Genomic DNA, 26,724 nt, shown 5'->3' with positions numbered 1-26,724 from the left:
GAAACTTTTAAGAGGAACTCAACACTAAATCCACTTTTTTTTTTTTTTTTTTGAATTAATTCGTTTCTCAAACTTTTTCACATCAAGGTCCCTTGAACTGACCCGTCTGATAAGATTTTTGCTTTTAGATGTTTTAGTACAGAAGCACATTCTGTCATTGTGTTATTTATGGATGGAAATATAGTGAAAATAAACCCCTGAAGGACCCAGAGTCTCTTTATCATACTGTCAATTGATTCTGGTCCCAGTCCATAGTGTTCACACCAGCAGCTGATCCTCGTCTGTCCTGTACATCAGAGACAATCTAAGAAGTCATTGTTGATCTGAGCCCCCCCCACCCTTTATTAATTTGTTAACTTGATCATTTTATTGAATCTGAATCCAGTTCATTTCAAATCTTTGTAGGCAGTTTGTTTGTCAGAGGATGAAGACGTCTCTTCGTTAACATTTTGTTTTCGTGTCACTCGGTATCAGATGCTGCTGCGCTGAAAGGGTCCTCTGTGATATTAACCCAGTCTTGACTCTTTCTCTTTCTTTCTTTTGCCTCATGGGAAATGGAGTTTGCTCCTCTCTTGGAAGTAAAAACAACACAGTTGGAAATAATCTAATAAATTCTGCTTCTATCATTCAGCGAATATCAACAAATCATTGATTTTCTCTTCATGCAGGATGCACGGAGGTCTGACGGGTCACAGATTCACCCTCAGGTTCTTACTTTAACATGACGGATAGCAGATAACTATTTAACTAATATATAATCGGTGGTTATTTACTGTGGTCTGGAGGTCGGACAGGATTCATAGAACCGTAGTTACAGAGATCTTGAAATCTGTGAAATATCACCTCTGCCTCTGTGTGTGTGTTTGTGTGATGGGTGTTTGTTTCAGGCGAGGTGGTTCCTCCTCTACTGCAAGACAGTGTGTATGATTTTTAGATCAGAAATGATGTCATCAAATAATAAAGTATTCAACGCCAGTTTGTGGCGCTTGGCAGTTGACTTCAGCATAAGAAAATAAAAAGCGTCTTCGAGCCCTCGTGTAGTCTGTACGAGCTAATCTAACTTTGCTAATTTCTTGTAGATTTTTACTCATTCTGCTTAAATGCCCCCGAGCGCCCCTGGAGTGCCCCAGTTTTTAAAAGGCTGTTGTTTATTTTTTTTATTTTTATCAGCCTCATTTAAACTTCCTTGCTCATGTCATGACTGAAGTGTGTACGTCTTGTGCAGCCGCCCCCAGTGGCCTCCTGCTGAGATGTGACTCCTGGGTTTAACTCCAGGAACTGACCCCTGACCTTTCTTTGCACTGTGGTCTGAGTGGGGGGGGGGGGGGGTGTAAGAGGTTCTTTTTGTTGGCGAGACACAGCTCTGGCACTTTGAGCTCTTTGGCGCGATGGTCATCACGGCGGCCCTCTCGTCAGATGACCGGTCTTGTGATTTTGGAGTGAAGGTGGGGTGGGGGTGGTGCCGGTTGGGAAGAGGAGAGGCAGGGGGGTGGGGGGGTATGGGGGGGTGGTGTAGGTCAGCTGACAGTGCTGGCTGCTGGAGGAAAAAAAAAAAAAGGATCCCGCCATGGTTGTTTAAGCAAGGAATGTCATGCTGTTTGATCTCTGCTCTCCACTCCGGAGCGTTAAGATCTCACCGCTCCGTATCACGTCCTCACGCAGCGTGGCTTCGCCTTGTTCTGACCTGTTCTTACATTTCGCGAGCATTAATTGGGCATCGGCCAATGAAACGCTTAAGAGTGTGATACTCGCACATGAAGCCCCTCCCGCTGGCTTGTGCACGGGGTTTTTTTTTTTTTTTATAGCTGCCACATCTCCCGTGTCGGTCAGAAAAGGCCCGGGTGTGTTGCAGCCGCCGACGTAAGAGGAAGAGATGTAGGGAGGGCAGAGGGAACAGGATGGGGGTGGATTGAGGGGTGTGTGTATGTGTGTCTGGGGGGGTGGGGGGTGGGGGGTGGGTTGTATTCTGAATCAGCGTTCTCCTCCTGTCACTCCCTCTGGGGTTCCTCCATCAGGTCATGTCCCAAAAATAGCAACGGGCGCTGTTTCAAGTGCAAAACCGCCGGCTTCGGGGCTGCAGCCAGCCTGTGAGTGTGAGATTTCTATGGGAATAGTTGGCCACCTTCCAATGAGAGCTTTTTTTTTTTTTTTTTTTCCACCCCTCCTCCTCCTCCTCCTCCTCCTCCTCCTCCCATTTTTTTTTTTCCCTCCTCCGATGTGACTGGCAGATGAGCTTGCATTTCTGAGCGAGCACATGGGCTCCACGTGAGTGGCCAGTGTGTAAACATTCACCTTCCCACAAACATAATCATCGCCGGCTGCCTTCCTGCTTTCCTGCCTGCCTGGCTTGTCTTTGTGTCACAGCCAGCGAGGCTCAATAACAACACCACATGGCACCGGAGCCTGTGCCCAGCACCAATTATTTCAACTGCCTCCCAAGATGACTTGCTTCAAATATTTTTTTTTTTCTTTTTTTCCCCCCACTCTTCTTTCTCTATGCAAGCCGCACAAACAGAGTCTTCCTCGCCAAGATGGATCATTATCAGCATTATGGGAGTGATGTGGAGTATTTTTAAAAAAAGGGAGGCATTGTATCTGGGTGTGTTTTTGCACTGTAACGGGGCGGCAGGCATGTACGAGAGAATAACAGACACACCCCGTTGGAGGCAAAGATTGCTGCAACGCATCGGTGACCATTTGAATTTCCTCCCACTTGATTTGACTTCACTTGACTTTGATACGAGTCTGAAATAAAACGCTCTCACCCTCCTCTTACAAGTGTGTTCAGGAAAAAAAAAAAAAAGCCTGAATGTGATTCACATTTCTCCAAATGCAGCGACTGTCTTCTCCAGCTTTTTACATTTTTATAGTCTGAGCCAAACTGGGCTTTATTTACATCACCGCGATCACACACACACACACACACACACACACACACACACACACACACTCACACACACACACACACACACACACACACACACACACACTGATTTGCCTTTGATATCGCATATCGGGTTTTTCCACTTAATTTCCCACTTTCCATCATAACTGCAGCTTCCCCCCAAAGGGTTGCGGAGGATTATTTGTTTGATATTTTATGTCTTATAAACAGTGATTCTTATAAAACTGTCCCCATGAAATTGTCAAATTGCATCACAAACAGTTGAAATGGTGCATAAAATAAAATTAAAAAAAGAAAAAGAGACTTAAACTTGGAAAAAAAAGTTTAACTCATGTCTCTCTTCTCGTTCCAGGATCTGTCGGGCTCCATCGACGACCTGCCCACAGGCACGGAGGGCGCCCTGAGTCCGGGCGTCAGCACTTCGGGGGTGTCCAGCAGTCAGGGCGAGCAGAGCAACCCCGCCCAGTCGCCCTTCTCTCCGCACACTTCGCCCCATCTGCCAGGCATACGCGGACCCTCGCCATCACCCGTGGGTTCCCCCGCCAGCGTCACGCCCTCCCGCACCGGCCCTCTGTCCCCTGCTGCTGTGCCAGGTAAAGCATGAAGTCAAGACACTTTGTTGGAGGTCTTTTATTTAAAGCTCCGTATTTTACACTTTCCCTGTGTTTTATTTGAAGAGTTGATCCATAAGAAGATATATTTGTGGTTTTAAGAACCTAAAACCATCTTGACCTAGTTTTACATCTCCTCTCTCAGGCTTCTCTCTGCAGCTCTAGTAACAACAGGTCAGTGAGCCAATCAGAAGAGAGGAGGCTCTGAGCCTCTCCTCTGATTGGCTGACTGTTTTCTGGGTGATAGAATAAAAATAAAGCAGATATAAGGTAAAAATACTAAGAGAAACCAAATCCTGTAAAGGTTTGGATGGTGGGTCCAGGTGGGCGGGGCTTGGTGACTTTTTTGTTGTGACATCACAAAGTTACAGGAAGTCCTGACGGCTGGTTTTAAGGCTCAGTTTCTGAATACAGGCTGTGTGCATTTCTCTGTGGACTGAGGCTTTGATACTTTCACAGTATTAATATAGAAACTAGACCTGATCTATAATCAAAAAGACATGGAAATCTACCTTTATATATAATGTTCAGTCACAAATTATGCTTATGTATTTATTTAATTATTTTTTTAAATGTGTGAAATGCAGTGTAGCCTACTAGAGGGAACAACACTCTTATATTCATGCAAACACAAAATGTTTAACTTTAAATTTTCAGTGTAATAAGATGAAACTTTATGGCATTATTTGGGAATGTGAACTAACAGGACAGAAACTTACTGACACAGGACAAAAAACTAAATATTTACAGGACAAACAACCAAGAGCAAGTAGACTTATACAGTTTGAAATAACTGAAGGCAGTAATTTAGATTCACCTGCCAGAAGGTAAGAAATATACCTGCTAAAAATACCGAACCGGACAAAATAATTTAAATCCATTTTTCATACAAGTGTCACCTTCAGTATGCAGAGAGTTGGATGCTGTGTGAAACATCCAGGACACAAACAGGGAGACAGATTTAGAGTTTTAATTCAGAACTTCGGCTCACTCACAAAATACAGTGGCTCATATTTGTAATTCATGAAGCGACTTGCCAGATGGGAACGTTAAGTTTTCTCCTAACATGACGCTCGTAAACTATCCAGACGGCAGAGAAACACAAGCTACGCTGCCGCCGACAGCTCACAGAGGAGAGCGCGGTGACGGGCAGCTGACAGGACGCTGTGTTGTTGTTTTTTTATTTAATTTGCTTTGTATTGATTGGCGTGTTGTGATGTGATGGACAGGATTTCAGAGCTTCAAAGTATTTTCAACTTCCTGAGTCCCTGTGTTGTTGTCGTCCTGCAGGTAATCAGATGCCTCCCCGGCCGCCCAGCGTCCAGTCGGACAGCATCATGCACTCTTCCATGAACCAGTCAGCCATGGGCCAGGACAGGGGTGAGTGTGGGGGGGACGGAAACCCCTCGCCGTCTGCTCAGTAGTGCAAAAGAAATGTGTGCCACATCCTCAAGCAGCTTTTTTTTTAAGGTGTGATTGTTTGAATTTGTACGCGCTCCTCCCTCCTGTAAACTCTCCCGCAGGCTAAATCTTTAAATAAGAATAGTGTGCTCGCCAGGTCCAGTGAGGGTAAGAGCAGACAGACGCTGTACCGCTGTGTGTCTGAGAGGAAGTAAAGAGCGAGGCTCCTCTCGCAGAGACATATTGTGTTATGTAACATTATGTTTAAGCAGGTGCAGGTTTTTTTTAAATTTATTTTACAAATGCATCTAAAGATATTCTCTCCCAATCCTCTCCAGTGTACATGCGTAACCCTCAGATGCCTCCATACGGGTCCCCTGGACAGCCTGGCTCCGCCTTATCTCCACGCCAGTCTTCGGGAGGCCAGATGCACGCCGGGATGGGACCCTACCCCCAGAACAACTCCATGGGAAACTACGGGCCTCAGGGGGGCCAGTACGGCCCACAAGGTAGAAATAGTAGAGGAGGGGGGGGGGGGAGTACAGTATTGTATGAATGAGTTTACAGTTGTCATCCTGTGACCATCACAGTTTCATAGATAGCCTGGATTTAAAAAAAAAAAAGAAAAAAAAGAGGCTTTGAAGTTTCCTCTCACTTCGTATATTTATGAAATTATATCACTTCACTTTGAAGTCTCAGATGGTTTCCGTGGGCTTTGAAGAAGTTCTGCTATGAGTCATAGTGAGGGCCAGATAAAGCCTGCCTCATCAGGCTGCTTGTCAGAACAGGCAGCGCGGAGGTAAATTTAGAGCCGGACGACCGAAAAACTCTTTATCTTGTCAGAGTAGAAACGAGTAGAAGTTGTTTCACACTTCTCTGTTTCAGACTGAAACACAGCAGAGCACCATGAACTAAATGTCCGTCCATTTGTGACTCTTCCAGGTTACCCCCGGCAACCCGGCTACACAGGGATGCCCAACGCCAACTACCCCAGCGGTCCCGGTATGGGCGGCTCCATGAACCCCATGCCCGGCCAGGCCAGCGGCGCTCCGTACGGGAACATGCCGCCCGGTAGAATAGGCCCCGCGCAGATGGGCGCTCGGCCCTACGGTCCCGGCATGGCCGCCAACATGGCCGGCATGCCTCCTCAGGTGGCGTCCGGGATGTGTCCCCCTCCAGGCATGAACAGGAAGGACGGCGGCCCCACCATGCACCACGGACCCACTAACTCCATACACAACAGGTGGGTGTTACAGCTGCATCGGTCTCAATGAGACGTAAGGGAGCACTTGACGGTCGAGGGTCAGTGTGACTCATCGTGTTAAGACTCTAGAGCCTGGAGAGGTTTTTTTTTTGTGCGTGTGCGTGCAGCGGATGCATCTTTGCCCGTGTGACCATGAAAAATGATTGGTTCTTCCCATGTGCAGGCCGCTGCGTTGTGCTTGTGTGTTTTTTGGTGGCTGAGTGTGTGCTGCAGAGTAGATGGCAGTCGACCAAACTTATCTGTGAGAGAGAGAAAAACGGAGAGAATGAGAGAGAGAGCCGGAGATGGTCTCTGAGATCAGTGAATCACATCCTTCCCCAGCGAGAACGCCAGCTCAGCCCACAGAGAGACACCCAGTGCTAGAATCATATAAAGTAAATTGATGTTTCCTACAGAATAATCTGAACCCAGTGAACACAAGACAAGAAGCAGGGATTTGTTACAGCATCAAACAGCGAGGCATGAAAAGGAACGACGGCCTCTTTAATCCTTTTACTTCTTTGTGATAATGATGCAACTTTATCAGGTAGTTGTATCTCAACGAGCGTTCTCTTTCTCCAGGCCACCTGGTTACCCTAACATGTCCCAGGGCATGATGGGAACAGGCTCTCCGTACGGCCCCGGCATGAACAGCATGCACGGTATGATAAACCAGGGAGGGCCGGGGCCGTACCCGATGGGAGCGAACATGGCCAACAACACGCCCGGTGAGTAAAAGCTACGCTGAGGCCGTGAGCAGGTGGTTGTAGCGCCGAGAAGTTTAGTCCATAAAATGGTTTTATAGACTGGTAATCTCTTATTTTTATGCCCTCTCTTTATTACCCCTGAACACCCAGGAATGGCTCCCAGTTCGGAGTTCGCTATGGACAAGATGAACCCTGCCCAGAAGATGAACAACAAAGTGGAAGGGACTCCCAAGCCGGAATCCAAAAAGGTAAAAAGTCCACACGATTAAATTCTTGTCCCTCCATTAGATCTTTTTTTTTTCTTCTCCCCCACCCCCCCACATCTCATGATTTCCCTCCTAAATCTGTTCTGCAGAAGTCGAGCTCTTCCACTATCACCAACGAGAAGATTACTCGTCTGTACGAGCTCGGCCCGGAGCCGGAGAGGAAGATGTGGGTGGACCGGTACCTGGCCTTCGCAGAGGAGAAGGCCATGGGCATGAACAACCTCCCCGCTGTGGGCCGCAAGCCTCTGGATCTCTTCAGACTCTACGTGTCCGTCAAGGAGATTGGCGGCCTCACCCAGGTGCGCCGCGGATTCCGCCCCGAACTCTCCAGATCAGAGCAGGCAGCTTTTGTGGTTCTTAACGCGGCTGTTCTGTGCAGCTTTCTCTAAGCCTCCTCCTTCCTCTTTATCGCCCACCAGGTGAACAAGAACAAGAAGTGGAGGGAGCTGGCCACAAACCTGAACGTAGGCACGTCGAGCAGCGCGGCCAGCTCGCTCAAGAAACAGTACATCCAGTGTTTGTACGCCTTCGAGTGCAAGATCGAGCGAGGCGAGGACCCGCCCCCGGACTTCTTCAACACGGACACCAAAAAGAACCAGCCGAAGATCCAGCCTCCCAGCCCAGGTGAGCGCCGTGAGCATCATCATCAACAGCTTATTTCATCCTTCAAAATAAATTGCGCTCGTATCGAAATGAAATTAAAGCTTATTTCATTTCCTTCCTTTCTCCCCTCGGTGCTGCGTGGTTTCCATGCAGTTCATCACATCCTCCTTGCTCTATTTGCCTCGTATCATCTGCCTATAAACCGGTGTATTTTATGGTAACCTATTAATTGCAGTGTTAACAGCCGATCATAGACCGTCGTTTGTCATCTCCTGTATGGGGCTGCCATCCTCCATAAATCGCTGCTGTTTTGGCGTATATTGGAGGAGTTGTAAATGAGGGCAGTGTGGCTGTAAGTCACAGACGCACACTGCGTCCTCTGGACAGTTCCACAATCAAGTCTCCTGGGGAGGGGCGGGGGGGATTACTCCCTGGCATTTGCACAGAACATGACGAAAGATTTGTCCTTTCAGACTTTTTTTTTTTTTTTGTGCGAACAGCGGCGCAGCCGGCATGCCAAAATCTTTCAATGAACTCTGAATGTTGGGTAAAAGTCAAGTCAGTGTGTAAACTGGCAGTCAGTCATACCAGAGGTTTTTTGGGGGAAGTGGGAGGGGGGAGTGGGTGGGTGGGTGGGGGGTCTCGGGACCACGCTGTCGCCTGGAAGCTGTTTGTTTTGGAGGGGACTCCTGCTCTCGCTGTAGCTGCCAGGAGCAACCACACCAGGATCGACCACGTGCTGCTTCAGTCTGGCCCAGGCCCAGGCTGTCAGACACGGGGCACTGAGTCAGCGCCGGGGTGTTGTTACAGGAGACATCAGGGTGCTTGTCAGCTGGCATCAGCCCTCTAGTTAGTACGAAGGAAGAGCTGAAGAGAGGGGGGGGCAGGGAAGGAGGGAGGGAGGGGAGGGGAGGGGGGGGGGGGCGGGAGGTGATTTGGCGATAGAAATGCCCCGTCAGTGTCGTGTCCTCGCTGCCTGGTGCCTGGCCGAGGGCTACAGAGGCAAGGCAACACTCCCTGGAGATTAGTACTGAGCCAGAAATGATGAATGGGGGGAAGAGGCTCGTGTGTGTGTGTGTGTGTGTGTGTGTGTGTGTGTGTGTGTGTGTGTGTAAAAGTCACACAATTCCCTCTCTCTCTCTCTCTCTCTCACTCACTCTCTGTTTCTACCATGCAATTTTTTTTCCATCCTCACGAGAACTCCCCCCCCTCGCCCCCTCCTCCTCCCCTTTCCTCCCTTCATCTTTAGTAGAGGGAAATCCCTGCCCAGAGGGAGGAGGAGGAGGGAGGAGGGGGGGAGGAAGAGGAGGGTGATCCGGTTAATGTGTGAGAGCTACAGAGGCGAGAGGGTGATGTGAGAAAATGTGAATAAATGTGACCTGCCAGTGACCCCAGTGTTGTGTGTGTGTGTGTGTGTGTGTGTGTGTGTGTGTGTGTGTGTGTGTGTGTGTGTGTGTGTGTGTGGCAATTTAATGAATGGGAACCTGTGAGTCATCAGACTGGCGTGCTAATAGTGAGAAGTCCTGAGCTGAAGTTAGGGATGAGCGCTACTATGTCTCTCTCTCCCCCTCTCTCTTTCTCTGTCTCACACACACACACACACACACACACACACACACACACACACGCACAATACAAACAAACAATCACTCACTCTGCACACACACACACGCACACAACTTGCTGTCTCCTGTCTCTACAGGCCAGGCAGTAATCTGTCAGAGTCAGGGTTTAGATCATTGTTTCCTGGTGACTCTGAGAGCCCAGCAGTGGTTGAGAGAGAGAGAGAGAGAGAGGGAGAGAGAGGGTGGTGGGAAGAAGGGGGGGGGGGGGGTGTTGGTGGTGAAGAGGTTGGCATGCTGCGATGAGCTGGAGGATTCAACATTTTTCGCTGGCTGTGCACTCGAAAGCCAGTCAGCTTGACACAAACTGTGTTCCTCTGTGCAGCACTCAGGAATTTCTTAATGGGATTTAGGATTGCCAAAAGCAGCATGTGTTTCCGAAAGCCCCCAGCAGCGCTTAGCCCATCCACAAGGCCATCCCGCCTGACTATCAACTATCAACTCTCGCATTTAGGAGGGGAAGAGATGAGGATGAGCGAGGAGGGAGGGAGGAGGGTGTTCTTTGAATTCTTAGGAATCTTTGGATTTTACAAACCGGAGGACTCGATCGGTGTTTCCGAAATACTCAGTGTGTGTCTTTGTTTTGCAGCTGGTTCTGGATCCCTGCAAGGACCCCAGACTCCTCAGTCCACCAGTAGTTCGATGGCAGAGGGGGGAGACCTGAAGCCCCCCACCCCAGCGTCCACCCCGCACACACAAATGCCTCCAATGCCTGGCGTCAGGTACGACGAGTTAGAGGTCACAATATTGCTGTTCTGTGACGCTAACAGCCAATCAACTTGTTTATAAGTGTTATAGAAACTGTTTAGATTATGTGTTTTAAGTTTGGAAAGTGACTGTAGTAAAACACTGAAACCATGACAGCTATATAAGATAAAAGTTCAATATTATCACTGCACATGGTCCCTACAACTTTGAATGTTTTGAAATGTATGGAAGGAAAAAGAAACGATGTAATTGGCTGTAATTCTTAGTTAGCAATAGTTTTAGAGCGCTGTTATTTCTCATATCTTGAACTTATAATATTGGATCCTTTTGGGCACCAAGGCACAACGTTCAAAACAAGAAATTGACAATACTTTCAGAACAAACTGTGCAGGAGTCGTGATCGTATCGGAATTTAAAAAATCTATATGAACCAAAGAGTTCAACATCAACATGTTACTAACGAGCCTCCCTCCCTCCTCCCTCCCGTAGGAGTAGCGTGAATCTGCAGGACCCTTTTGCTGATGGCGGAGACCCAGCGTTTTCAAGAAGGAACGCCATGACTCCCAACTCTCAGGGCTACCAGCCTGGGATGGGTGGCCCAGAGATGATGGGTCGGATGGGTCCCTACGAGTCCAACAAGGACCCCTTCGGTGGCATGAGGAAAGGTGAGAGCGTCCGCCAACCCGCTGAATCAGACGATGTGAGGAGGTTCTGTTGGAGCGGAAACCAACAATGTTCTGTGTTTGTTTTTGTTTTAAAGCTGGAGAGCAGTTCATGCCGCCAGGCCCCAACAGTGGGATGGGAGAACAGTACAACAGAGGCCCACCAGGCCCCATGGGCAACATGCAGCTGGGCCAGAGGCAACAGTACCCGTACGGCTACGACCGAAGGTAAACGTGCGACGCTACTCTCCCAACATCTGTTCCAGTCTCCTTTTTTATTTTTTTTTTAAAGTCAGAATCAACTGATGAGTGTTTGTTGGGTTTACAGACAGGAGCCAGGCATGGGCCCTGACGGCAGCATGGGACCGGGAGCTCCCCAGCCCAACATGATGCCTTCTGGAGCTGATACAGGGATGTACTCGCCCAGCCGCCCTCCGCCACAGCAACGGTCAGTAACGACTCTGCGCCGAGATCGGTCTGTATTAAGCAGAGAGTGATGGAGTCTCATCGTTTTGAACTTTATACTAAAACTGTCAGTGCACTTACTGAGAGGAAGAAAAATGGTGTGAACTTTTTTGTTATTGTTCTCAGGCATGAGTCCTATACCAATCAGTACCCTGGCCAGGGAGCTCCCCCTGGTGGCCCATATCCAAATCAACAGCCAGGGATGTACCCACAGCAGCAACCGGTGAGAACATTTTGTTCGGCGTTTGCAAAACTCCTATTTCAACTTGATTTCCTCTTTATTTTTTTACATTTCCCGAATGCAGAGTAGATTTACTCCTTATAGCAGAGTTTCTTATCTGTGCTGACATTAAAATTTAATGTATATAGGTTCTGTTTTATTGATTATAACGCTGAATGTCGTCTGTTGACAGAACTACAAGCGTCCGGTCGATGGCGGGTACGGTCCTCCTGCAAAGCGCCATGAGGGAGAAATGTACAATGTCCCGTACAGTGGTCAGCAGCAGCCAGGACCACAGTCAACTGGGCCCCAGGCCCAACAGGACATGTATAACCAGTATAACGCGTACCCAGGAGGGGACCGCAGACCACCAGGCCCACAGAACCAGTTCCCCTTCCCTTTTGGTCGGGACCGAGGGCCGTCATCTGCAGGCCCAAACTCCCAGTCTCCGATGCCTCCGCAGATGATGGCGAGCCCCATGCCCCCGGGCCCTGATGGCCCCCAAGGCCCAATGTGGCAGGGCCGCACTGAGATGGGATATCCCAACTACCCTAACCGACAGGGACCTCCCGTACCAGGCCAGGGCCCCGGCTACCACGCCATGAACCGCTCAGAGGAGATGATGCCGTCAGACCAACGCATGAACCACGAGGGCCAGTGGCCTGGCCATGTCAACCAGCGGCAGCCGCCATTTGGCCCCGGTGGTTCCGGACCTCCCATGACCAGACCCCTGCCATCCACCTACCAGACTTCCCAGAACCACATTCCTCAGGTGTCGAGCCCAGCGCCCATGCCCCGGCCCATGGAGAGCAGGACGTCGCCCAGCAAGTCCCCTTACATGCATCCGGGCATTAAAGTGCAGAAAGCCGGACCTCCAGTTCCCGCCTCGCACATCGGCCAGGCCCCCGTGCAGCAACCCATGATCAGACGAGACGTGGCCTTCCCTCCGGGCTCGATCGAGGCCTCCCAACCCCACCTGAAGCCCCGCAGGCGGCTCACCATGAAAGACATCGGTACAGAACCTTTGCTTCAAACCTCTCAACATATTCACTAGATCTAAACAATAAACGGAGTGCTGGACTAGAGGACACAGCTGTACAGATACAGATCAGATACAGGCTGAGTCACTGACGGATTCTTGTTTTCGTCTTTTCTCAGGCACTCCCGAGGCTTGGAGAGTGATGATGTCACTAAAGTCGGGCTTACTAGCTGAAAGCACCTGGGCCTTGGACACCATTAACATTCTACTGTACGATGACAGCAGCATTTCTACTTTTAACTTATGCCAGGTGAGTCTCGTACGTCTGTTTAGTTTGCATTAACACAACTTTTTTCCCACGCGACTGTTTTGGTGACGTGGTATCGTCTTTTGGTTTTTCTCAGCTGCCCGGATTCCTGGAGCTGGTGGTCGAGTACTTCAGACGCTGCCTCATCGAGATCTTTGGCATCCTAAAGGAGTACGAAGTAGGGGACCCCGGCCAGCGCACCCTCATAGACCCCAACGCTGCTGAGGACTCTGACGACGAGATTCCGATGCCAGACGACGAGGAGATGGACACGGACGAAGAGGACGAGGACGAGGAGGAGGCGGAGGAGTCAAAGGCCAATCCCGACAGCTCTTCACTGGTCCAGGTGAAACAGGAGGAGGAGGGCTCCCAGAAGGACAAGTCTTCAGAGGATGAGGAAGAGGAGAAGGAAAGGGAGTCTTCTGTCAAGGAACCCAATACCTCTACCTCAGGGTCCTTCCCGGACCCCAACCTCCACTCGGAAAAGCCCAAGCAGGCGAGCAAGTTCGATAAACTCCCCATCAAGGTGGTGCGGAAGAAGAATCCCTTCCTGGTCAACCACTCGTCCAAGCTTGGGCAGCGGCAGAGCTTTGACAGCGGCTTGATACACTGGAGCATCGGCGGGGGCGACACTACCGAACACATCCAGACCCACTTCGAGAGTCGGATGGACCTCCTCAAGCAGCGGAAACGCACGCCGACAGCCACCGAGAGCCGCAAAAAGGTCCAGGTGCTCGAGATGGCAACGGAAAACCCTGAGAAATCCAAGTCCAATGGGGAAGATAAACCTCGGCAGCAGCCACCCCAGTCCTCCGAACCTCAGAAGTCTCCGGCGGAGAAGACCTCTCCTCCTCTTCCCATCGGCGCACCAGTCACTGCCACCATCGATGACGTACTATCTGCCCGCCCGGGGTCAGTCACAGAGGAAGTAGTTCGTGGAGGCGCGGAGGAGCAGAAGGAAAACGGCAAATACCTGTTCAGCATCAACCCTGAGCTCCAGAGCCGCCGCAACATCAAAATCCTGGAAGACGAGCCTCACAGCAAGGACGAGACGCCGCTCAGCACCGCGTCCGACTGGCAGGACTCGCTAGCTCGGCGCTGCATCTGCATCTCCAACATCGTGCGCAGCCTCTCCTTCGTCCCGGGTAACGACCAGGAGATGTCTAAACACCCAGGCCTCCTGCTGCTGCTGGGCCGCCTGGTGCTGCTCCACCACAGGCACCCCGAGCGCAAACAGGCGCCGGTCACCTACGAGAAGGAGGAGGAGGAAGACGAAGGCGTCAGCTGCGAGAGAGACGAGTGGTGGTGGGACTGTCTTGAGGTGTTAAGGGAGAACTGCTTGGTCACTCTGGCGAACATCTCAGGCCAGCTGGACCTTTCTATCTACCCGGAGAGTATATGCCTGCCGCTGCTGGATGGCCTGCTCCACTGGGCGGTCTGCCCCTCGGCGGAGGCCCTGGACCCCTTCCCAACGCTGGGGCCCCACGGCTCACTTTCCCCCCAGAGACTGGTTCTCGAGACCCTCAGCAAGCTCAGCATCCAGGACAACAACGTCGACCTCATTCTGGCAACGCCGCCCTTCAGCCGCTTGGAGAAGCTCTACGGCTCGCTGGTGCGTCTGGTCGGCGAACGTAAGGTGGCCGTCTGCCGGGAAATGGCGGTCGTCCTGTTGGCCAACCTGGCCCAGGGCGACAGCTTGGCGGCGCGAGCTATTGCTGTGCAGAAAGGCAGCGTGGGTAACCTGCTTGGCTTCCTGGAGGACAGCCTAGCCGCCACGCAGTACCAGCAGAGCCAGAGCTCCCTGCTACAAATGCAGGGCGCGCCCCAGTTTGAGCCCACCAGCGTGGACATGATGCGGCGGGCGGCCCGGGCCCTGCACGCCCTGGCTAAAGTAGAGGAAAACCACTCAGAGTTCACTTTGTACGAGTCGCGGCTACTGGACGTCTCAGTGTCCCCACTTATGAACTCTCTGGTGTCCCAAGTGATCTGTGACGTACTATTTCTGATTGGCCAGTCATGACAGCCGTGGGGAGGTTTCAGCTCTGCCTCTTTCCGTTCCCCTCACCCCCTCCCCTCCCTTTTTTTTTTTTTCTTTTTTTTTGTGTGTGTGTGTGAGTGTGTGTGTGTGTGTGTGTGTGAGTGTATGTCTGTTGCGTGTGAGTGAAAAGAGCAAAACTGACTGTCCTTTTTTTTTTTTTTTTTTTTTTTTTAATTTATGCAAAATCACCTCGGATTCCACTGTCTTTCTACCCCTGCTTCTCACTAAAAGGAAGGAATATCATGAAGTAGCTGTGGATTTTAAAAAATAAAAAGGCGTCTGAAATGGAAAGATTACTGGCAACGAAGAGCAGATTTGGGACCCAGGCATAGGACAGAGTGCGCTGCCCTGCGGGGGAAAAAAAAAAAAAAAAAAAAGGACTTGTTTTTTAATGAAAAGAAAAATCTCCAGAAAAAAGAAAAAACTGTAACCAAAGTTGCTGTCTCGTTTACAGTGAGTTTTGGGGGATACGTGTGCTCGCTTCCTCCCTCTGGGGGTCGGCAGGGAGGGGAGAGGGCACGGACTAAACAATATTATGGTTCATGTTCGGAGGCTACATAGACGCGCGCACGGACTGTGGTGTGGTATAATTGCTGTAACTTTGGATGCTATATACTCAGCCCCACAGGAACCACATTATTGGCTGTGAACAGACATCTGTCATGGGAGGCCTGTGCAGTAGATTGTAGGACTTTTTTCTGTACTGTACACCTTAAAAACTGTAAACATACTGTAATAATACTGTTTCACACTGAGATACGCTGGCTTGGCAGCAAACTGTAGTTTTTAAAAACAGTTTTAGTTAATGTCGAGAGAGAAAACGGCTTTCCCCCCAAAGTATGGTGAACCTACAACACCCCGACCTCTTCTCTTTGTCCCTTGATTGTATGACTTGACCCTTATATTAAAAAGTCACCTCTTTAGGACTGGTCCTCAACTCTAGATGCAGTCCAAGCTGCAGTGTATATATGATGTTGTACATTACACTTCTCTCTCTCTCTCTTTCTCAACTTCTGTTGCTCTTCACCATTTTTAATCTTTGACAATTACAAGTCCCCACCTACCCCCCCCCACCCCCCTCTCTCCCACCCCCCCCACCCCCCCCTTCTTTGCATCAAGTATGCCATGTGAATACTTGACGCCCCATCCTCTCCGTTACTTCGGCGCCTCACCCTGCTCGTATCGCGCTCCGGCGGGAGGGAGGGGTGGGGGGGCGGGTGTTTAGCTGCTGTCCAACGCCACCACACACCCCCCCCTCCCCTCCCCTCCCCTCCCTCCCCCCCAACAAACACAACTTTCAAGTTTCAGTTTGTCTCCAGTCTGGGTGTAGAGAATATAACAAAAATCATGTCTGCGGTTCCATTTGAGCTCCTTCATAAATGACAAACTAGACCTTGATGAAGAAACCATTTTAATTTTGTTTATTTTGTTTTTTTTTTTTTTTTTTTCCAGTGATGCGGATTCTGCATATTTGTATTTCAGATGATGTAGCTAAAAACTTGATGTAAATTCCTCTTTTTTCCTTTTTTTGGCTTAATGAATATCATTTATTCAGTATGAAATCTTTATACTATATGTTCCACGTGTTAAGAATAAATGTACATTAAATCTTCGTAAGACGTTTGCTGTGGATTTATTTATTATTCCCCTCATACACGGTGGCGGCAGCGGTAAATAAGGTCCTGAATTTTTCATTTGGCTCGCACTTGCACTCGCACAGAGACAATTTGATACGAACAAAGCGGAGTCGATTTTGCTGACGATTTTGATATTTACACATGGATGCAGAGACACAACTCGCAGCGCAGCTTCTGCGGAGTGTGCTGCTTATCGAATGCACAGCCATGTTTCCCCCGTCCCTGCGCTGACTGACACCTCGTCCCGGGAATCGCACGTGCTGATATTTACATTAATATTTACATTAGTGGGGGGGGGGGGTGTGCAGAGGCCAGGTCTGTTTGATGCCTACAGATAAGATGTAGGAGATCCGATTTACATCTTCTCTTTTTGTCTCTGAATTTTATTTATTTTTATGAAATGGATTAAATCAAAAACCTGCTCATAGAAAGCCGTGTTTAATTGAAATATTTATTTCCCTTTGTCGTCATCAATGGAGAGACAAAATAGCATCCACAACAAACTAAAAAAAACAGCATGAGCTAAATGTGGCTCCAGCTACATTTTCAAAGACTCCTGCCACCTCTTGATGTGTCTTTACTTCGTTAAGCTTTGTTTAATCAGGACGTCTCGCTGAGATCAAGATCTGTTGTTTGAGAGACACAACAACAAAGTAAAGACGTTGACTTTAGGAGGTTTTCACTTGCAGAGATGCACATAATATTTAAGTTGGCGATAGACATTTACACTGCACTTTTTACACGGGTGAGTGCTTTAAAGGGCAACTCAATAAAGTTAGGGGAGTCACAAGAGACACCTCTTTTTATTTTCTATTTTATTTTATTTTTTAAATGACTCGAGATATCTTTAGTTTCTAGTGCCAGTCAAGCTTCAAAAACACTGGATCCTACATCTCCCACGTCTCATTTCTTTAAAACCTTGCACCTTTAATTTATACTGCAGGATAAACTGTGATGACATCATCAGGGTTATTATTTTTATTTTTTTAAATGCTCGAAAGCTTCCTCTAAAATCATCACACGACTGTTTCCACGGGACAAGCGGCGCTTCTCACGGTGAGTTAAACTTCATGTGAGAGATTGGTGAGATGCTCCTTTAGGAGAAAATCAAACATTTGATATGGAGGGCAATTTTTAAATGCAAACACAAACAGGAGAAAGAGGGGAAAGTAGTGAAGAGATGATGGAGTGAAAGCAAGATTTTTAATTTGAATTAATTTTAAAAGGTTGAGTTTTGGAGGTTTTTTAGCAGGAAGTTTAGGTCCAAAACTTCAGAGAACGGCTTAATTTTAAGTTTTAAAACTCTGAATTCAACACAACTTATAGAACCAGGAGACTGTGTCTTATTATAATGTACCAAACACTAGCTTTTAACTCGGCTAAGTTCGCATTTGTCAGTCCAGTTATGAGTTCCCCTTTGGCAGTAGGTCATAGAGGTGTTTTCACTGTCTGTGCCGTTGCGCCCTCTAGAGGTCATTTGTAGGTAATGGCACAGTGATACAGGCCATTACAGAGGAAGCAGTTACTCATTCACACTGCACTACCCTAATGCAATGTGTCAAAAATGAATCTGGAGAGAATGATTACAGCACAGCTCAGCAGTGAATAATTTAATGAGTGAAGTAGCTGAATGTTATTTGCTGATTTGATGCGTTGTTAGAGACAAAATCCTGTTTGTTTTTTTTTTTGAGAACATGAAACAAATAATAAAACTGTGTTTCTGTTTGCAAAATAAGCAAAATCACATAGAAAAAAAAAAAAATCACATAGAGAGAAAGAAAATACTATGATGAAAAACCGGAGTCAAGATAACGAAGAGAAACTTCCTTTAACACATTTTGTTATTATCTCAGGGCCATTGAGGAAAAGGAAATATTTTGAGAAAGAGTCTGAATTTTAAGAAAATATTAACCAACGGAACAGACGAGATTTCCTTTCTTCCTTTTAAACTTCCTTCTTGTATCGACAAAAAACGTCTTTATCCATGTAGTACATTGTTAAACGGCTCCTTTTCTTGGCCTCAGAAAACACATCTGTTCCCATCAGCACCTGGAGCCTGAGCAGCAAGACGACACTGCTGGAGCAGGCAGAGCAGGCGAGATGGCTGCCGTCCATAGACCTGGGCCTGTTCCGACTCCACTTCCAGCTTGTTAAACATCGACCTGTCGGCTTTATTTTACATACGTTTCTTGGCCCTTGTTAGCTGCTAGCTGAGTAACAACATGGCAGGAACACAGAGTTTAACAAAGTTCCTCGCACCTCTCCCCTCCTGTCCTGTGTTCAGTAGCAGCAGATGCTATTAGATGAAAATGCAAAAGAAAAAGAGGAAGACCAGTGTTGTAATAGTTACACATTAGGTAAGCTTTCGTCGCATCAGGGATAAAAGAAACTTTAACAATATTTTTTTGGCCGCCATCTCTAGCCTCTGTTATCTGCTGCCTAAAATATATTGCTTCACACAGTCAGATACAGCGGTGTTGAACTTGTGTATCCAGTGCGACACTATATTGTTGGTTATACATAAGCTGACTGGCGAGATAAGCACAATTTCCCACATAGGTTCCCAGTTTCACCTTTTAATGTAGTCTAATAAGTCAACAGCACCGTGACCTTTAACAGCAGAAACTTGTTTCTAAATATTTGTATGTGCAAACAATATCAGTAATAAGCAGCCTCTCTTTGTGTTTTATCTAGTTTCTTTGATAGCTCTTATCCTGCAGGTGTTACCATGTATTTGTACTGTTTGTATCCGGTGTACTACAGAAGTTGTATCCCTCCGCTAACCAATCACTTTGCAGGAAAAATTCAGGGGCTCCATCCTTTGGAGGCTGCATCTGAAGACCGATTGCATCACTCGTCCGCACCATTTCAAAAAGCTTCCTTCGAATGCGGCCTTTTCTTTACCTGGGCGACGAAGGCTGGATCTGTCATGGCGCAACCTAAAAAAAATGTATGTGTTGTCAAGGTTGCTAGGCAACAGGGGCCGTGCTTTGCAATGCCACAGTAAGGGCAGAAACAGCTGGTGACACAAAGGGAAAATCCTCCATAGGCCGGCTCGGTTGGTTCGGTTCGGCCTTCGCGGTCTACGAACGGGTCACGCCTTCGTCAAACGTCTGATGTCCCTGGATTTGATGGTTCAGTCTCTGAGGTTCATTATGAACGGAAATAATCAGCGAGAATCAACGGATAAACCTCACGATTTGGTGTGAAGACCCTGCGAGATCAAGTCATGTAGCAAGCACGTATGTATGTCAATGAGTTCCCTCAAAGCTCTGCGCCTATCTTGAACTGATAGAAGTATTTTCTGTGCCTGAGATCATGAACAAATCATTGAAAGCAAATCATCTACTTCCTGTCACCTGTGCAGTAAAAGGTAGCAGGTGCAGTTGTAGTCAGAGTGGTCTACAGTAGCTTCCGTACCCTCTGAATAAGTGTCTTTTCTCGGGTAAGATTTCTGTGCTGCTTCGTGGAAACTGGCTGAAAGGATTTGAAAGATGCTACTTGCCAATCAAGCGTTCCCCAGCTGTTCTGGAGGAAATTTCTTTCTGGGGCAGAGCACACTGACCCGAAGATGAGCTTTCTTTATTTTGTGAGCTGCCAAGAGCAGGATGTCCTCGGGCGCGCTTCAGATGAGTTTCCCTCCGTCGACGTTGATGACCCTCGAGAAAGTGCTGAACACAGCTATGAATGCAGGAAGAGGGTCACCGCTGCTACTCCGCCAGAAATCTCGGAGGAAATATCTCAGAAAAAAAACCAAAACAACGTTTTTTCATCGACTGCTCGGAGGGAGATCACACCGCGGCCACGGACGCATCTCAGCTCTGGGTATCAAAGAAAGAGTTAGGGAAATTAAACCTTTCCTACGGGGTGGACATTAAAGGAAGCAGAGGTTCCCAACAACTGAGAAGACGCATCAGAGACCTGCCTGAAGAAAAGCTTGGAAGATCGGAAACAGAACTGTTTTTGTCCCGGAAGTCACCTGTGAAATGTCCCACATGACTCCTATCTGTTCATTTGCCAAACTGCATCTGTAAACAAAGCGTAAAGGTCCATTTGATTTCCACACAGGAGCAGCTGCATTTCCCTGATAATGCTGTGGACAATCCCCCACGACTACCTCAGGATTACTGTTAGCGTTAATATGCCTCCATTCACATAATGTGATGACTAAATCAGTCATTAATTACAATGCCAGACAGCTATTGTTTATCACAGGGATCCATATGGTACAGTATAACGCTCTGGGGGCCTCTGCTGGTGTACTGTCAATGTCAAGAGACGCTTAATACCAGTTTCATTGTTTCTTGAGAAGCTACAACACCTCTGAGAATAACTCCGCAGATGTCACCACCTATAGCTTTGAACTCAACCACCGTCAGCTATTTCTGCTATGCAAAGTATTCGGTGCATTACCTGCAGTAGATTACGATGAGCGCGGCCCCAGTTAGGAAAGTTAGGAAACTTTTAGAAACTTTTAAAAAACGCCCACAGAAACAATCCAATATCTATTTAAATGTTGCTTCATGTAGAATATTTTCAGCGGTTAATCTTCCCGTGAAAACAGCACTTTCCTTTGGCACTACATTTTTTTCAACCACTGAAGTACTGTATCCCTCCGCCACAAGTGCTCGCACTAGCTGAGTGAATCGGTGCACGCCGTCGTTAATATGTTTATTAGAAAACATGGCACATGGTAAAAAAAAAAAAAATTAACAACATCTACAAAATAACTTATAGTGTCACAGAAAATAGCAACAAGTCAACAATGATGTAATAAAAGTTTAGTGTATTTCCCTGAGGCAACAAGCCATGCTGTCTTGGGTTTTTAAATTGTACAATCTGAAATATAAACAACTTTAAAAGTGAAATAATTTCAAATAATATAAACAAATAAAATAAAATAATCACTATATATATATAAAACTAATAAATAAACAAAACAAAAATTTAAAAAGTTTGAGTCCTTTCTGTCCTAGTTCCTTTTTGATTTAAGAAGCATCCCTTTGCCCTTTTCCCTTGTTATAGTTATTCCCACTTTGTTTACCTTTCTTACCCTCCTTACCATCTAATAAATTTAACTTAATCAAACCCAACGGGTTATGTTGCTTCTTTACTTTGCAGCCAGTACATGTGGTTCATCTTATATTTCAGTGGGCTCCTTCCTAACCTGAAGGTGTGGCGCCCTCATGTGGTCAGAACAGCAAAGTACAGCCAATTAACTGACTATGGGTCTTAGATATGTTCAGTGGAGGAAGTCGCTCATTTGAAACCATTCAGTGTAGTTTTCTTTCATTCATTAGCCATACTGCTTTATCCTTTCTTTATCCTTTTTACACACTGTTTCTTTCAATTTGAGGAGTAAATGAGTGAGAGGAGGGGACAGGGAAACGAGAGGTTTAAGAAATGAAATCTAAGAGGGAAGATCAAGGTAGAAAATTACTACTCCTGGACTACCTTTTCACTTAATATAAATATTGAATTATTTGTGTACTAATTAATTTTTTTATTACTTTATTTTGTTTTGCTTTCACTTGTTCACCTTGGATAATGTTCACATCCCAAGGACAAACATTATACTGTCATATCATGTTTTTATAAACATGAACGTATATTGATTATGAAAATGAGCAGTGGTACATCAGTTTTCTTTTTGCTCAATAAAACAGACGGGATGATCATAATCACAGCAGATTTCCTTATAGCTCAAGCTTCAAGAACTGTAGCTCCTACATTTCCCATAAGGCATCTTGATTGTATCTTTTATTGGAACTGTCTTGACTATAAATACCCACGTCCTCTGAACCCTAGGACACTAATGTAGTCTAAATGAACTCGACAGAACTTCTTCATACGGAGGCCAATAACTGACAAAGTGAAGTAATCAGACAAGTAAAATATATAAATTAATATGTCAATGAATAACAGGCAACAGATTCATTTTTAAATGTTCTTAAATGTCAGAACTCAGCTGTCTGCAGTGTCTGCACAAAATAACATCTTCTACGTTTCTGACAGTTTTAACGCAATGAAAAACATAAAAATTGAATTAATTAAAATTATTTTACATAATGTGGAAAGGTTAAAAACAAACAAGAGGTGAGGTTCATTCTGAAGTGGCAGCTAAAGATGAAACTGTGTTGTGTCCTGTTCACTGCGAGATGAATCATCTCTCCACCTCAGCTCTGACAATATGATCATAAATACAGGAGACAGACGGGACGTTCCCCCCCAGGTCTGCTTTGAAGGAAGCTTCATCACACCTGTACTGCTGCTTCTCCTTTCAGGTGCTTTACTTAAAAAAAAACCAAAAAAAACAAACAAAAAAAAAAAACAAACCTCAGCTGGCACCACCATGTGTCACGCTGATAGGAGCCGGGGAAAAAAGAAACGACCCTGAAATGAACCTGCTCCAACACCTGAGCTCTCGCCATTCACATGACATGGAAAAAAGGTAAGTACAAGACTTGCATGTGATACATGTTTCTCTGACCCATTTTCTCCTGAGGTGAAAACTTTATGTAAATCAATATCAAAACAATCCTGCATGTTGCATCATTAGTGATTTGGTGTTATTTAATCTCTTTCCCCCCCAAGAAAGGTTTAGAAATATTAAGACAAGTCTCCTGTGAAGTTTATCACTTTGACTCACTTCCTGCCAGTGCACACCAAGACCCCTCCCTGCAGCGCCTCCCTGTGGTGACACATGGTAACTAGAAGAGTGGTGTGCTGGTCCACCAGAGAGAGAGAGAGAAGACCGACGTTCCTGCAGTATGCACAGGGTTTGATCACTATATAAAACATGTTTTTAATATCAGAGCAGAGACAGCCAAGGAAATATTTTAACTGTAAATCAAATTACATGAAGTTGTGCAACATTAAAACTGTCTTTAATTACATAAATTATGAAGATCTTTTACCCAGTCAGTGAACATGAAGCGACTTGAATAAACTGCAGGTGTCTGTTCGTAAGGGCTGATGTTCTTTGAGGACAATGTCACCAGGGACCCAAGTTATCTGGATTATCAGATACAATAAATCTTAAACAGACCAGCACAGAGTCAGGGATTTAAGATTGATCTCAGAACTACAGCTCATACCACGATGTCTGTCCAAACACTTGGTTTAAAACCTTTTAAACTAAGTGTTTGGACAGACATTAAGTAATTTATCCAGCCACTTGGAAGCAGTCATTTAAACTGAGCATTGCATCATTTGTCAGGCTGTTTTTCCCCCCAAAAAGTGTTTTAAATGCCAGAGCTCTGGAGTCGTTTTAGCTTGATGCAGTTCTTGGAGACATTAAAGGGCGTTTGCCAGGCTACAGTCAGGATGCTACATTAGGTAGTAACAGCCATGATTTTAAACCACATTTGGCCCAAAGCATCAGTATTGTAAAGTGGCATTTTAACCTTCCCCCAGTTAAACACTGGGAAATGATACAACTGCAGCATTTAGTGTAAGTCACATTTAGCAAAGCAAGTGTCTGCACTTTTGTAACTTTAGCAAAACTTGACAAATGACCATTTGGTTCCAGGTAGATATGCAAACATTGTTCAGACCTTCATATTTGCAGGAGGCTTGCAAAGCAATGTGCAGGTTCAGAGCAACCATTAAACCTTTTACACACTAGGTGGCACCAATGCTACATTCAAGCTTTGGCCTGTTACATCCCAGCACCACATAACTGGGATATGTGAAGTCAAGACAGAAGCCAAGATTTAAATTAATAACTTTATTTGAAAATACAAATACAGTAAGTAGTTACTGATCCTCCTGCACCTATAAGAAGAAGAAATGGTTAGAAACTAGACTTCAAATCATGTAGGATAGAGAAATAGTCAGATACTCACCTGGTTGTGTCCCTGACCCGGCCGGATCCTCTTCCATTTGCTCGCCTGGTGAACACTTGGAGCCTGTGGCTTGTAAGGCACAGCCTGTGGCTTGTAAGGCGCAGCCTGTGGCTTGTAAGGTGCAGCCTGTGGCTTGTAAGGCTGTGGCCTCTGGACACCAGCTTCCTTCTCGTCAACAGGATCCTTCAGACGTCGGATGGCGAACCCGCCGTAGCGATGAGGGATGTCGTGGGTTCTGGTCGGGGCGAAGAGCTGAGGGGAGGTTCCCGCTCTGCTGCTCCCAGAGGCGGCCAGGTTTCTGCTGGGAGACTGTTCGGTGGAGGTGTAGCTGGGTTTGTAGTTCAACCTCTGGCTTGCGGGCGCTTTGACACTCCGCGGTGCAAAGCCCACAGGAGCGTTTTGTTTGTAGGCCGCTGGAAGAGACTGGGTATAACTCACACGGTTTGAAGTGGGGTTGTAGCTTCCTTGGGCACTTCCTCCAGCAGCAGGAAACAGCTTGCTCTGGTACGGGTTTCCAGCTTCAGCCTGACTGGGGTTATAGCTAGCTCTCGCATTCTGAGTGGAGGAGAAACTGGAGGGTTTTGACGCCTTAGAGCGACGCTGTGAGGACACTCTTCTGGCAGGGCCAGTGGCTGATGTTTGCATCCTCTCAGAGTACTGCAGCAGAGGAGGAGGAACACCTGCACTGAACAGGCTGGAAGATGAAGAGAAGCCTCCCTGTCCATAGCGGGCTGGTGTTTTGGCAGCAGCACTTCGAGGTGTCTGTGCTGCAGACTGGTGGGAGGACGACGAGTCGTAGCCTCTCTCCCTAGAAGGACTCTGACCAGATACAGAACTGCCGGGAAGATACTGGCTAGTACGTTGCGTACCCTGCTGAGCTTTCCAAGCTCTCGCACCACCATTCTGGTTCTCATTGTACTTACTCACAGAGGTTCCACTAGCAATAGCAGTAGAGAGGCCAAATGAGTGTTTCGGAGCATTCACCTCTTTCGTGTTTGTCGTTCTCCAGTTTGGTCTTGAGGCCGAGCTGCTCTGCACCAGCCTGACTGAAGCGTGGCCGCCCTGCGCTGGCTGCGAGACAGTTTGTGCGTAGCCACCACTGGAGAGTCTCTGGTTATTGTAACCGCCGCTAGCTGAGGTCTTTGAATTGAAGCTGCTGCGGGCTGGAGAAATGGAGTCTTGTCTGAATTGATCCTGGGGATAGCTGCCACCGAGCCTTCGCAGGCCGCTGTCCTGTTGCAGGAAGCCAACATATGCGTCGCCATTTTGTCTCTTGGAGCTTTGAGCTGCAAAGAGAAAACAGCAAGTTTAGATCCACAAACTAATAAAAAAATCAGAGTTAAATGATGGTGACGCACTGGTGTTTCTGCTCACCTTGTGTGGCCCATAAACAGCGTACATGCTCTGCTTGAACTAAACAAATCAGCAAGATCCTGCACAGAAAAAACAACATCAAGGTCAGAAGAAATTGGGTCAACAGCAACATTACAAACACTTAAAATAGCTGTTAAAAAAAAAGAAAAAGTCTTACCCCAGATGAACTCCACAAGCCATTTCTGTTTGAAACACACACACAGCTTGGTCAAAGCAACGGTAGCCCACCTGCCCTGAAGCTACTTGCTCTGCATGTGTGTGCAGCATGAGAGGCAGCATTTATTGCAGCCTGCATCCAATCACTGCTTAATGAACTGATTGTCTGCAGGCCGTCGTTAATATGTTTATTAGATAACATGGCACATGGTAAAAAAAAAAAAAAAATTGACATCTTCAAAACAACTTATATTGTCACAGAAAATAGCAACAAGTCAACAATGATGTAATAAAAGTTTAGTGTATTTCCCTGAGGCAACAAGCCATGCTGTCTTGGGTTTTTAAATTGTACAATCTGAAATATAAACAACTTTAAAAGTGAAATAATTTCAAATAATATAAACAAATAGAATAAAATAAAATAATCACTATATACATATATATAAATAACTAATAAATAAACAAAACAAAAATTTAAAAAGGACCGTTTGAGTCCTTTCTGTTCTAGTTCCTTTTTGATTTAAGAAGCATCCCTTTGCCCTTTTCCCCTGTTATAGTTATTCCCACTTTGTTTACCTTTCTTATCCTCCTTACCATCTAATAAATTTAACTTAATCAAACCCAACGGGTTATGTTGCTTCTTTACTTTGCAGCCAGTACATGTGGTTCATCTTATATTTCAGTGGGCTCCTTCCTAACCTGAAGGTGTGGCGCCCTCATGTGGTCAGAACAGCAAAGTACAGCCAATTAACCGACTATGGGTCTTAGATATGTTCAGTGGAGGAAGTCGCTCATTTGAAACCATTCAGTGTAGTTTTCTTTCATTCATTAGCCATACTGCTTTATCCTTTCTTTATCCTTTTTACACACTGTTTCTTTCAATTTGAGGAGTAAATGAGTGAGAGGAGGGGACAGGGAAACGAGAGGTTTAAGAAATGAAATCTAAGAGGGAAGATCAAGGTAGAAAATTACT

The 26,724-nt window shown here is 46.6% G+C and overlaps 2 protein-coding genes across 2 annotated transcripts in view; one reads left to right on the top strand and one right to left on the bottom strand.

Moving 5' to 3' along the window:
* The window catches only part of arid1ab (AT rich interactive domain 1Ab (SWI-like)), a 55,036-nt gene extending 38,675 nt beyond the window's left edge, over nucleotides 1–16,361 (top strand). Inside the window, exons 5-20 of the mRNA XM_056398789.1 lie at nucleotides 3,258–3,498; nucleotides 4,807–4,896; nucleotides 5,256–5,426; nucleotides 5,860–6,160; nucleotides 6,743–6,888; nucleotides 7,018–7,115; nucleotides 7,223–7,432; nucleotides 7,553–7,757; nucleotides 9,948–10,080; nucleotides 10,556–10,731; nucleotides 10,827–10,956; nucleotides 11,057–11,176; nucleotides 11,320–11,416; nucleotides 11,607–12,426; nucleotides 12,572–12,702; nucleotides 12,797–16,361. Coding sequence (XP_056254764.1) covers nucleotides 3,258–3,498; nucleotides 4,807–4,896; nucleotides 5,256–5,426; nucleotides 5,860–6,160; nucleotides 6,743–6,888; nucleotides 7,018–7,115; nucleotides 7,223–7,432; nucleotides 7,553–7,757; nucleotides 9,948–10,080; nucleotides 10,556–10,731; nucleotides 10,827–10,956; nucleotides 11,057–11,176; nucleotides 11,320–11,416; nucleotides 11,607–12,426; nucleotides 12,572–12,702; nucleotides 12,797–14,719 — 4,992 coding nt within the window. The 3' untranslated portion in view covers nucleotides 14,720–16,361. The remainder of the gene's footprint in view (nucleotides 1–3,257; nucleotides 3,499–4,806; nucleotides 4,897–5,255; nucleotides 5,427–5,859; nucleotides 6,161–6,742; nucleotides 6,889–7,017; nucleotides 7,116–7,222; nucleotides 7,433–7,552; nucleotides 7,758–9,947; nucleotides 10,081–10,555; nucleotides 10,732–10,826; nucleotides 10,957–11,056; nucleotides 11,177–11,319; nucleotides 11,417–11,606; nucleotides 12,427–12,571; nucleotides 12,703–12,796) is intronic.
* Nucleotides 16,362–24,088: 7,727 nt separating this feature from the next.
* LOC130184007 (secreted protein C-like) lies at nucleotides 24,089–26,016 on the bottom strand. The gene is made up of 4 exons (XM_056399754.1): nucleotides 25,753–26,016; nucleotides 25,596–25,654; nucleotides 24,222–25,507; nucleotides 24,089–24,150 (listed from the first exon to the last, which is right to left on the bottom strand). Exons 1-4 carry the CDS (start codon nucleotides 25,872–25,874, stop codon nucleotides 24,133–24,135), a joined length of 1,485 nt encoding a protein of 494 aa, XP_056255729.1. The 5' UTR covers nucleotides 25,875–26,016; the 3' UTR covers nucleotides 24,089–24,132.
* Nucleotides 26,017–26,724: the final 708 nt, after the last annotated feature.

Source organism: Seriola aureovittata, chromosome 16 (assembly GCF_021018895.1).
Source record: "Seriola aureovittata isolate HTS-2021-v1 ecotype China chromosome 16, ASM2101889v1, whole genome shotgun sequence".
NCBI classification, from domain to species: domain Eukaryota; kingdom Metazoa; phylum Chordata; class Actinopteri; order Carangiformes; family Carangidae; genus Seriola; species Seriola aureovittata.
Note: the sequence above shows the minus strand (reverse complement) of the source record. Positions and strands in the feature narration are given on the sequence as shown.

Bases quoted from the DNA above. Each gene is read 5' to 3' on its own strand.
- LOC130184007 (XM_056399754.1), bottom strand. From the start codon at position 25,874: ATGCTGCCTCTCATGCTGCACACACATGCAGAGCAAGTAGCTTCAGGG. The intron at 25,655-25,752 runs GTAAGACTTTTT...TTTTCTGTGCAG, and splicing joins GCTTGTGGAGTTCATCTGGG to GATCTTGCTGATTTGTTTAG. The intron at 25,508-25,595 runs GTGAGCAGAAAC...TTCTCTTTGCAG, and splicing joins CTGTTTATGGGCCACACAAG to CTCAAAGCTCCAAGAGACAA.